The sequence below is a fragment of the Cryptotermes secundus genome, unplaced genomic scaffold (assembly GCF_002891405.2).
Source record: "Cryptotermes secundus unplaced genomic scaffold, Csec_1.0 scaffold1670, whole genome shotgun sequence".
NCBI classification, from domain to species: Eukaryota; Metazoa; Arthropoda; class Insecta; order Blattodea; family Kalotermitidae; genus Cryptotermes; species Cryptotermes secundus.
The window spans coordinates 110,359-122,979 of record NW_019729935.1 but is presented as its reverse complement, the minus strand read 5'-3'; the positions used below and the strand labels follow the sequence as shown (position 1 = coordinate 122,979).

General features: G+C 38.7%; 1 protein-coding gene across 6 annotated transcripts in view; it reads left to right on the top strand.

Moving 5' to 3' along the window:
• Positions 1 to 12,621, top strand: part of LOC111865893 (protein lap4) — a 221,069-nt gene that overhangs the window by 143,265 nt on the left and 65,183 nt on the right. For all 6 annotated transcript variants that reach the window (XM_023854324.2, XM_023854326.2, XM_023854323.2 and 3 more), the window contains 6 exons: positions 1,042 to 1,152; positions 5,250 to 5,429; positions 9,176 to 9,334; positions 10,755 to 10,869; positions 11,591 to 11,715; positions 11,945 to 12,082. In XM_023854324.2, the coding sequence (XP_023710092.1) occupies positions 1,042 to 1,152; positions 5,250 to 5,429; positions 9,176 to 9,334; positions 10,755 to 10,869; positions 11,591 to 11,715; positions 11,945 to 12,082 (828 nt within the window). The remainder of the gene's footprint in view (positions 1 to 1,041; positions 1,153 to 5,249; positions 5,430 to 9,175; positions 9,335 to 10,754; positions 10,870 to 11,590; positions 11,716 to 11,944; positions 12,083 to 12,621) is intronic.

The following is a 12,621-nucleotide window of genomic DNA, read 5'->3' as shown; positions in this document are numbered from 1 at the left end:
CTGTGTGTGAGGCTGACAGCTTCACTGCCATCTGTGAGCTGATTGTCTAGAAAATGTAGGATCCTTGATACACAGATATATTGGGTTTTCGGACTTTATCCATCATCCTGATTTTAAGGTAACTAAGAAAAACACGGAAACAGATCCAGTTTCCAAAACGTTGTGTTTTTCTTAGTTATCTTAAAACCAGGATGATGGATAAAGTCAGAAAACAAATATATCTCTGTGTTATACACCATCATCAGAATCCTATAGTAACTACTTGGATCCTTGATGTCTCACCACCCTATGAGCCTCCATGGGCCTGTTATAAGGATAGCTTTAACTTACTGTACCTTCATTTTTAACATCATGTAAAGCCAGTAAATAGACATATTTAGGTTCACTAGTATTGATTAGATCTATAGAGTGTTTATTATTTGTACAGTTCAGTGGCTGACAGAATATTCCTGTTTTATGGACTGCGAATTGGAGAATGTTGAGAGACATTTAGTTCAGCTGGTGAATTACTGTATTAATTGTGCTGATTAAAATGGAGAGGTCATTGTCAGGCAATATGGAGACCACTACTTCCAGCGAATTCATTAGTTTTACATTTGAAAAAGAAAAGTCTTTGAAAGTTTGAGATAAATACATTATTGCAGAATTTCCACTTCTTGTGGCTATATGTTGCTTGATAATGCCATAATTTAACACTTAACTTATATGAGTTACTTGTAGAGGCTACAAAAGAATTTTATCCCACTGAATCATTTTTAATTGGATATTTGTATTTATCAGAAAACCTCCATGAGTATTTTCATGAGTTGAATCTCTTAGAGATATTATTTGGTTATGTTGTTGCTGCTGTCTTTTTATATGTATAATGTTGATTGTCTCCGACCTCTTGTAATGAAGTATGAGCCTGTGCCATGTAGTAGTTATGCATATGAGACATTTAAAACAAATGTAAGTCATCATCTGTGTATAATATTGGGCTGAATTCATGTATGAGACTGTTGTCATCAATTTCTGTTTGTTACTTTCAATTGTATCTTGCAGGAGGTGACACTTGTGAAGGAGGGTGGCTCGTTAGGATTCAGTATTATTGGAGGAATAGACCACTCATGTATGCCTTTTGGAGCAAGTGAACCAGGCATTTTCATATCACATGTAAGTACTCTAGGTTTTGGAGAGTTAGGAATGTTATATCTTTATTGCCAACTGATTGTTTCCCACTATTAAGACCTTAGGAAATAGGATCTAAAAGTTTGTGATAATGGTACATTAGTACAAATATTATGTTTCTGGACATTATCCATCATCCTGTTTTTATCCAAAAACTCTGTCCTGAAATATAAACAGGACGTTTTTGGATGANCATCCCGGAACTGCGAAAGGGTTCAGTTCCCGTTGGTTGGAGTGGGTGTGAGGTATCGCCTCTGCTTTGATGTAGCGACAAGTACCGACACACGTGAACCAAAACATTGGAGTCCTTTGCATTGTACGGTTACAACATGATGAATATCAGAAACATGATATTTGTATTAAGATCTTAGGATGACAGGAAATATATAGTTCTTGTTTTATTATGCTTCGGCTTAGTGAAATAAACGTTGATTAGTGTCAGCTAAATTTATATTAATATTGTTGCATTATAGATGGAAAATTGCAAGTGATAATTCTTGTTTGTTGGATAAGTAACAGCAGTCACCACATGCAGTGAAACTTCACATTAGTAGGAATATTTTCATGAACATTTCTCATTATCCCAGTTGCAGTTCTGTAAAGTATGTAACCTTATTAAGGATTAGAGTTTTCTGTGTTGTGACCCCATGTAATATGGTAGATACTTAATGACGTTTGGAGGATCTTGCTGCTGTCTTCAGGTCTAGCCTGAGGATGGAAGCATATTGCTACAGAATATTGATAAATGTCTGTGAGACTACATGACATCACAGTAATCATATATCACTGCTGTGACCACTTCAGTTCTCACAACAAAGTGTATTCTTTGGTGCTATATTTGGGTCGTTTATCTTGTATAAAGCCATCTACTTGATGCAGTATTTTACTGTAAGGTTATCAGGCTACTGCTTATGCTCTTTGTAAAGTACTAATGGGTTTGATACACATTTTAGTTCCTGTATGGTAAGAAAAAAGCGAAACTGTCCCGGTAACAGGCCATGAAGGCCCACAGGGGTGTGAGAGGTTGACACTCCCACATTTTCTAGGTAATTGTGAGCAATCCCTCCCCTCTTAACCTAACTAGCAAGGGGAATACACTGTTTTCGTCCCTGGTTCATTTACGTTGTTTCACAATGCCTTTATCCCGAGATAAGAGTGGGGTGTCCAAGCTGTATGCCTTGACTGACGATAGGTAGGAAAATTTCCAGATAACAAGATTAACACGTGTTTAATATAGCAAAAAAAAAAAAAAGCAGTACGATACAATAAAATACAATAGAAATACAGACTCTACCCATGATGCCCAAACTGCGATGTCACGTATTTAGGGGTGGTGGTTTTCTCGCCATCAACACCCAAAAGGAAAAAACACAAGACAAACTTGAATTTCAAAAAAAGGAAGAAATAAAACAAGCTCCAAACAGAATTTCTCTCACCACATTGATGGCGAGCTACTCCCTCTTAGGACAAATTCTCACGAGAAATACGAGCACACTTGTTAACAAGTCAAATACAGCTCGATTTTAATATTGGGGCAATACAAAAAAAGTCAGGCAAGATAAGATAAAATGCCTCAGAAACACGCTCAAATTAGCTACCACTTGTCCCAAAACCAAGGGAGACGCTACCCTTTCCCAGCCAGAAGAAAAAGCAAATTTTGACCAACCAAATCCAAACAGAATTTTGTCACCTCCTTTTGTGACTGCTAGAAACTGAGTGACTCCAAACAGCCACCTCAACCCCAAGGAGGGACGCTACCCTTCCACGGCCCAAAGGAGAAAACCAAATGGAACAGAATTTCACCATCTCCTTTGCCAGCCGTGGAAGGGTAGGTCTGCTACCTCCTTCTATGACTGCTATGAAATGAGTGTCCTTGCTCCTGCTCTCCTTCCTATTCTCAACGTGCTAGAAAAAGCTGAAAGGGGGGGGGGATCACATGGTAGGCATGGAATGGAACAACTTTCTAGAACACTAGAACTTCTGAGGAGAAAAAAAATTGTGGGGGGTAGGAAGAGAAGCCACTGAATGGAGCCATAAGTAGAACTCATGACTCAATTGGTCCATAGATGCCAGTAAGGCTGTGAGCCCTATGTGCCAGCCACTGTTTACCACCCAGGAAAATTCCTTGTAGTCATTTCTGTTAGAGGCTGACTTGACCCCAGGGCCATAGTGCGGCTGAAAGGGTTCGGTCAATTGAAAAATGCAGTGACCTCATTGGGTTTCAATCCTGTGACCTTCCAGCTTGTAGCATAGTGTTTCAACCAACTATGCTACCATGTGCCCCCATAGTTCAGGTATGTGATGATGATAATGTACATACAACATGTGTTGTTTACTAAATACCAGCAATGTGGAGTTATCCTTCATGATGAGTACATTAGTGTTGGCCAAGGTTTCCATCTTCCTTATTTATATCAGACTTTCTGAGTAAATATAGGATTATGCTTTTGTATCTAATTTAGTGATATTGTATTTCATGTATTTGACAAAAAATGTTCTCTCATCTTTATCCATAACTTTTAAGTGTTTATGTAACCAATGTTTTCTGTTTATTTTCTTCTTAAAACTGTTTTTTCCTAATGTTTTATCTGCTACATCTCATATATATATACAGTAAAACTTGGTTATAGCAACATCGGTTTCTGCGACACCTTGTCTGTTGTGTCAAATATTCAATGGTACGAACTAATTCCTCATATAGCAACTGTTTTTATACCTTGCTTAGTACGACATGCACAAATGCATCAACCTCGTATGTAACGTCATTTTCATTCCTGAATTTCTCTGATATCGTGGGAAAGTTCGATGTGTCTGCCCACCCTCACTTTCTCTACTTGCTGACGTGACTGTCCTGGAAGAATACGACCGCAGGCTGCAAGAGGAGCGTGGATTTTATGCGAAAACAAGGGTGTGGGGTGGGATTGCGTGAATAGTGCAAGAGGACGCGGCAGGTTGTTAACTGCATTCCTTTCCTAGAATCTCGTCTAACAGGACCTCACATTGTCTACTTACTCTATAGTGTTCCTGCCTAAACCCAGAGAAGTGCAGTAGCGAAGACATGGCAATGAAAAGGAAAGTTTTAAGCATTGAAGAGAAAGTTAAAGTGATTCGTGAAATAGAAAATGGAAGGAAAAAAGCTGATGTATGCAGCGAATTTGGTTTGGTGAATTCTACAGTACAAACGATATGGAGATTCCACGTTAATGTTACGTTAGTCTGTACTTAACTACGTATTTCACTAAAAAATGCAACATTTTAACCCAGTTTTTGGTAGATTTTTACATGACTAACATAAGGCTACTGTGGAAGTGCCCATTTCGGTTACAGCGACATTCGTTTATAACGACACTATTTTTAGGTCCCTTTGATGACGTTATAACAAAGTTCTATGTGTGTATATATATATATATACACACATAGAAACTCTTGAACCCTGTGCTGTTTCATTTAAGTTCCTGATAATCAGTCTGTTTAAATGCAATATAAGATTTGCGATTTTAAAGATGGTGAAGATTTGTGTTGTGATATGGGTTTTGACACCATTTAGTATAGTAGGTGTGTAACATTGTTCTGGATGAATATACTGCCTACATCTTTGGGTTAGAAGTGATACTGTGATACTACTTCTACCCTGAAGATGGAGACAGTATGTTCCTCCAGAACTGTGGTTCCTGTCTACCTGACTACATGGTGTCAGAATGCAGAAAACCCCACTATGAATATAAATGTCTCTTCCACAGTGTGGCAGGGCGTCCTGTTTATTTATATTTTAGTGTGTGTTAGATGTGACAAAAACTAAGATTTTTTCACTTTACTTCCAAACACACTAGGTGCAAAAGGGTTAATCTATCCCTTTAACAGGCAGTGGAGGCTCCCACATTTTCTAGATAGTTGGCTCACAGCGTTGAGTTTTTCAGCCTTATGTGCTGGCCACCCTTTGCCCCCAGGAAGATTCCTGGTACTCATTTCTGTTCGAGGCTAAGTCAATCCCAGAATCAGTGTGGCTGGAAGGATTAGGTCAATTGAAAAATCTATATTGGGAATGGAAATTCTTTGTTCTAAATATGCAGCTTGTATGGCAGGTGGTTCCAGGTGGAATAGCTGCTCGCTCAGGGAAGTTACGGATGGGGGATCGAATCCTGAAAGTAAATGGTGAGGATGTGACCAAATCAAGTCATCAGGAAGCAGTGCAGAAACTTTTGAAACCTGGAGATGAAATTGTTCTCACCATTCAGCATGATCCCTTACCAGAGGGATATCAGGTTGGTATGATCCCCAGTTGTGCTGTGCATAGTGAATATTGTAACTGAATTGTACACTGCAGTTGCTTAACACACTTAGTGTCGAAAGTAATGGTATGTGAGAGGGAGACTCTGCTTAAGTACATAATGTGTCTACATTAATTTTGTTAGATACAACCAGAAGATTTTGCACTATGGTCATGTTTGTAATTATTGGTTTCATGACATTGTTTCATAACGTAATTTGTAGGTGTGTTTATGACCATTTTTATTAAAAATGTTGAATCTCTAACTTTATTGGTCCATTAGTTATCATTATGAAACTGAAGACTGAACAAAAATTTTTGCATTGTTCTGTGGTTGTTTTACATTGTGTAATAGAAGTGCCTTAAAAATTGTACTATTTATTGTTGTATGTAATTTCAGAATCCTATATTAATTGACATTAGCATCTCTCCTGCCTTGCAAGTTAATGTCAGCTGCTCTTACTGATTATAGAAAATTAAAAAGTAAAATGCTGTAATGATATAACCTTTAAAACAGAATTATATTGAAGTAGATCGGTATTTTCGAAGTGACAGGGTGGGGGAAGGACATAAATTATTTATTGTCAGTAATTCAATAAATGTATATCAGCATATTTCAAGTTTCTGTAGCAGATTGTATTAATATTAGGACTCCTACCAGTGTCATTGGTTAGTATGAGGCTTACACAGACATTTTGACTTTTTGATGTTCTGATTTTTATATTTTACTCTGCAGCAAACTATCAAGAAAACAAGTGACCATTGTTTAATTGTAATTTATTGATTTTTTTTTAAAACACAAATGCACGGTTCAAAGTCAATTTTAGGTATGAAGAAAACAGTCTTCTAAGATGTGGCGCCGTGTAGGTATTGTGTTAACCGACATTTCGGATGAACGTATCGGCTCCATCTTCAGGGTAGAAGAGAAAAGAAGAAACCCCACAAGCGAGAAACAGGCGCAAGCAAGTGCTCACAGAGTAATGTCGAGTCGAACTGTACAAGAGCAGGAAGAGAAAGGAGGAGAGGGGTGACATGGGAAATCAGTAGAGAGGAGAGGGGAAGGGACTGGGGAGGTAGGCCAGCAGGTAGCAGGCCAGAGCAGGTATAGAAATCGTGTCAGGCCGAGAAAGGCAAGGTTAATAGGAGGGAATTAACCCCAAAGTTTAGGGGCCGCGATGCGAATCGGGCATGGACCTGCGTGGCCTTGTTCATCTGGTGTCATGTCCCAGAGGTTTTTTGAGGGAACAGATGAGAGGCTTCCATGACTTGCTGAGACAAATCCCCCCCCCTCTGTTCATATTGTCAGGATGGAGTTCAATCTCGATGGCCTCCCTAATGATGCGATCCATATAACAGGTCTTGGTGGTGAGGATGGAGGTATTTTGAAGCTGAATGTGGTGTCCCAAATCAATGCTGTGTTCAGCCACAGCTTCTCACCCCGACACGTTTTCTATACCTGCTTGGGCATGCTACGTGCTGGCCCACCTCCCCAGACCCTTCCCCTCTCTGATTTCCCATTTAGCCACGCTCCCCCCTTCTCTTCCTGCTCTTATACAGTTCGACTTGACATTACTCTGTGAACACTTGCCCACGCCGGTTCCTCACTTGCAGAGTTTCTTCTTTTTTCTTCTACCCTGGAGATGGAGGCGATATGTTCCTCTGAAACGTTGGTTAACACAATATCTAACGACAGCGCTATGATTCTGCCACGTACCACTGGGGGGGGAGGGGTCCTCTGTTGCGCAACATGTCACAATATATTGCCATTTTGTGGTATTTTAGGCTCTCTAAGAGATGTGTTTTACTGCATTGAGTGAGTTGTCGGATAGTGGAGAATGTGTGGTATGAAAGCAGCCAAGAGGGCATGTTTATTTAAGGGTTCTAGCTTCTTGGACATAACGCCATGTAGTCCATTGAATGTCAGCTGATGTTTCATAGGAACATGTTGCCTCCATCTTCAAGGTCCACAAATGGGTCAAGTAAAAAAACCAGAATGAAGCAGAGCAAGCAGAGAGGGCTGCATGGTGGTATATCGTAGAACAGGCATGTCCAACTTCAAACAGGTTGTGATCGACTTTTTAGTGTCAAAACTGCTAGTGATCTACCACCCCCTCCTATTGTTGTACCTTGCTTTAAGCAGAAATATTGGTAAAAATAACACCACATGATTTTTGTTGTAAAAGCAACATACATTGAAAGTGCAAACTTACCTTGTTTGTTAAGAATAGAAAAGTAGGAATGACTAATACATATTTTCCCTTCAAAATCTGAATATAGTCATATTATATTACAAGTGGATTTACATGCTTTTCATGTATAATTTCCTTATAGGCTAGTAGCTCGACCAAAAATCGTCCTGCAATCGACCGGTTGATCGCAATTGACGCGTTGGACATGCCTGTCCTAGAAGATTAGAACGGTTCATAGCCCTTCATAACCACTGCTGTGAGAACCTCAAATTTCAGGTGTATTTATTTCTGTTGTTTGTAACATTATTTACAAACAGGATGCACCTTGGTTTATATGTGACTCCATTTGGTCATCTGAAGGTCAAGTATCTTCTATTATAGTGTGAAACATAAACAGTAATTAAATTTATGTTGTTGTTACAAGCTGGTCGAGGTTGAATATATACCTGTCACAGTAAGTATTTTTTTCTGAAGTACCTATATACAGTATTGCCTTTTAGACTGTTGAATAGAATGGTGAGGAGAATGGAATTATCTTCCTGTTTACTTATAATATGCTAAAGCGGCCTCCGTAGTCTAGAGGTAACGTTCCCACCTCATGACTCATAGTACGTGGGTTCAAATACCCGGCAGAGGTCATCGAATTTTTAAGGGCGGAAAAATTCAGGGAACAAGTCCTCCGGGAGGGACTTTAAGCCGTGGGTCCCGTGTCGTAGCTTTACGGCACGTAAAAGAACCTCATGTCTCCAAAGGAGGTCACTGAGCCAAAATTGCGGACGTTTGCCGCCCAACAGCAGTCTCTAATACCTCCGGTAGATGGGGGAAGCATTATAGATACTTCTCAGCCAGTAGAGCCGGTCTCGCTGGCTGGACGGGACTGATGGTAAGCACCAATACCAGTAGGATATAGAGGCTGGTAGAAATCATAGAGGGAAGCACAATGGACCACTACAGGTCTAAGTGCATGGGGAAACCCACCCTCACTAATAACTAACTAACTAACTATAATATGCTAATTCTTACAGTACCAAGATCGATAAAATGACTGAACAAATTTCAGTGTTCTTAATCAGCCCTTACAGCATAATTACATTGGACACCAATCGCTATGTGAGGTGTTTTCATAGATATGGCATTTTGTGGTTTGGATCTGCTCCCATCCTTGTATGATTGGTTGTCATAGTAAAAGATAATTACCATTCAGGTTTAATTATCATGCAGTTTCAGGTTCTTTCTTGAATGTTGCTGCTAGTGATGAAAATAAAAACAGCAGGAAGACTATATCAGTCACAGCTAAGTCACATGAAGACTGGAGTAGAGTCACCTCCTAAAATATCTTGTGTATTAAATATACCTCTCACAGTGCAAACCTGGTTTAGACCCCTTTCAGTGCTTGCCCTCAAGAACAAATGTTTATGCAAAACAGCAGATGCTCACTTTAGCTATTTACTGACTACCAGTTGTATTGAATTTCTTAAATTAGGTGCAAATGTGACTTCTCATACTGAGAGATAAGCTCACCTTTAATGTATGGCATTATTTCTTGCCACAGGAGTTGAGAATAGTGAAGGCAGAAGGGGAGAAACTGGGGATGCATATCAAGGGTGGACTGAGAGGTCATCGTGGTAATCCACTGGATCGTACTGATGAAGGTGTTTTCATTTCCAAAATCAACTCTGGTGGGGCTGCAAAGCGGGATGGCAGACTTAAGGTAGGAATTATAGAAATGCTTAAAGTAAATAAATAAGTATTTCATTTGTCATCATTGTATACTTGCTACTTAAGCCCTTCTTTTCTCTTGTCATAAGTTTTCCTTTCTGGTACTTCATACCTGGTAATTGTTCCAATACACTTTCTTCATCTGTGCGTTTTTCACGTGTTGTGTCTCATTGCATATTGTATATTTTATGCTAGGAAACTAGTTGTCTTGGTCACATGTTTCTTTTCCATTGTTCTCTACTCCCAATACAGTGTCTGTTTTTATTTTCATTTCTGTATCATTTCATATTGGATCTGATTCCACTTAGTCAGTGATAGACATCTCCAAAAATTAATTTTTGCTGGCTTTATTATATTAAGTTGTTATTCTCTTGTTTACTATCCAGCATTCTGCTTCATGTATTTACAAATACGTGTAATATTGCACAGTTTATATGCCCACTTGTTTCTTTTGATTTTTCCATGTTTGCTTAATATTCTGAGCAACATTATGTGTGTGTTGCTTGAGGTTCCTTTTTCTGATATCCTCTTTTCATTATTTACGTTTAGTGTTCATATATCCAATTTTTTTCATATACATACTTCTTGTTACATTCATTCATTCATCAGTAATCTGTCAGACGACAGGTCCACAGTCTCTTCCAAAACAGTTCCTTCACTTAATGCGATCCAGAGCTTTCTCCTTCAAATAAAAATATCCTCTTCTGTCCCCAAAGTCATCCAGCATTTTCTTACGTCTTCTTCCTTGTCTTCTGGTTCGCATACATGGTGGAAAGAGACTATCCAGGAAAAGTGATAATGTGGTAGTTTTTCCATTTGCTTTCAACACCGCAGTACAACAGCCATTCAAACAACTCTGGTCACACCTGTTGCTATACGAACTTGAAGCATCTCGAGCATCACTTGCTCTGTGCTTCAAATCGCTGCTGATGACGATGCTTCCGGCGTCAGTTTCTGGTTTTTGGTGTCTCTCTTCGTGTGATGCCTACCCTTTGACCTGTCCAGCAAGGGAGGCCCTGCCAGTAGCTACCCTACCGCTGGTATGGCTCTCAGGGTCCTTGGCATATGCAAACCCCCTCACCACGATAAGGTGGAGACACCAACGAGGGGGTTTGTTACATATGACTTAAAAAATGTGATTTCATTTCAAATCCTCATAACTTACTTCCATAGGATCCATTTACTATCACTATCCCACCTCCATCTTTCTTTTGCATATAGTTCCTTCTTAGAGATTATTATACCAAAATTGTAATGAATGTCTTGTTTGCTTGTTTGCCTTGTACTTTTCTTAACTGTTTCTAACCTGAATTTCAATACTGCACCAGCACCGGGTGACAGATGTATTACAAAGTTTCTGATTGTGTGATGTTCCAAATGTAGTGTTTTAAAACAAGTTTGGTACATTGCAGGTTGGGATGAGGCTTTTGGAAGTCAATGGTGTTTCCCTGTTGGGAGCCTCACACCAAGAAGCAGTGAATGTGCTCAGAAATTCTGGGAATGAGATAATGCTGGTGGTGTGCAAAGGTAAGAGCTTACTGATATTTGATTTATTTGTCAACAGAACACAACACAACTCAACACAAGTGGTATGGAAATATCTTCAATGGAGATAGTAGATATTAATGTACATATTACTTATTTATTACAAATATAGCTATGCTACATATTTTGACCACAATTTGGTCATCATCAGGCCTTAAATGAACATATGTCAAGTAATTAAACAGATGGGTACAATACAGATCCATATTTGTTAACAGATTGCTGTGTTGTAGCAAATATATTCACAATATTTAAAGAGGTAAAAAATGATAAAAAATTAATACAGTGTTAAATGATATATGATATAAATGACAAAAAAAACATAACCATAAAAATTGATATTTAAAATTTCAAGCTAGAAGTTGTGTTAGGTTGCGTGCAATCTTTAGGAGACATATATTGGTAAGCTGAAGGGGGTTGTTGCATTATTTCCCACTGTTTTGTCATGTAGTTTATAAATACAATTTTGTGGGATGCAATCTGTTGGTTGTTTGTTGCATTTCTCTTGGTTATTCAAGTTATGTGCTTTAGAGCATTTATCTCCATTCTTTGTGTTGTGTTTATGGTTATAATACAAATAAATAAAATATTACATACACAACAGGATGCAGCCTATGAAGAGGTTACTGATGCCTGTGAACTGCTGATATCTGAATTTCATTCATATTGTGTGCCCAAGCCATGAATTTGTGTTGTATTACAGGCTATGATAAGGCTGAAGTTGACAGATTGTTGGCAGAAGGAAAGCTTAGCAGAGAATCCAAATCCGTCTCACAAAGCGTGTCTAGTCTTGATCGTGATGATGAAGATACAGCTACACTGAGACAGGCAAGAGATATTACTGCAGTCACATGTTGAGTTAACATAACTTTTTTCATTTGCCATCAATCTGTGTTTGTTATGATGTTTTATCTGTTCTTCAACCTGAAAAGAACCTTTCTTTGAATCATCATCTGGTTTATAAACCTTATAGCCTTGTTAGCATTTCAATGTAAGTACAACCAGCTGTGATTAAATGTTACATAATCGTGTAAGAGTAATTTCATTTTGTATGCAGGAACAGGAAATGAAGCAGGAGTTGGTAGAGTGGGAGAAAGAGGAACAAGAGAGGAGAGAGAAAGAATTGGCAATTCAGCAGGGACAGCAGATTGTGTCTTTAGGTGATGCAGCCCGGGAGAAGTCAACTCCAGAGAGGGTAAGTTTAGTGTACTTAGTAAATTATACAAATTCTGGTATAGTAAACTTGTCTTTCTCTGACATGCAAGGGAAATGGGGTCTGCTGGTTGTCTTATGAAAAATCTTATAGAAACCCAGCACGGAGTTGAAACAACATATTTTCACTTTGGTTCTGCATGGGAGTCTTCCTAGGTAATATAGTGGATTGGTAAGTGAAAGATACTTGTACTGTAACATGAATGCAAACTCCAAAAGCCTCAACTATACTGATACCTTCTTGTGGGATTACAATGGATAGCACTGCTAGTGGCCATTGAGAGAAGCTGCTGCAAGGCAGATGAACATTGTGCATCCCAAACTTGTTTTTAATAATTTTACAAAAATGATAAATTTCCTTTGAAATTTTTGCTGATGGGTGCAGATGCAGGCATGATATTGATTGATTCTCACAATATTTAATGACTCTTTTTAACTTGGAATAGGCCTGTAAGCTATCCCACAGTTTTCTTCTATCCCTTATCTGTGATCCTAATCGGGAAGCTTATATAATTTGTTTGG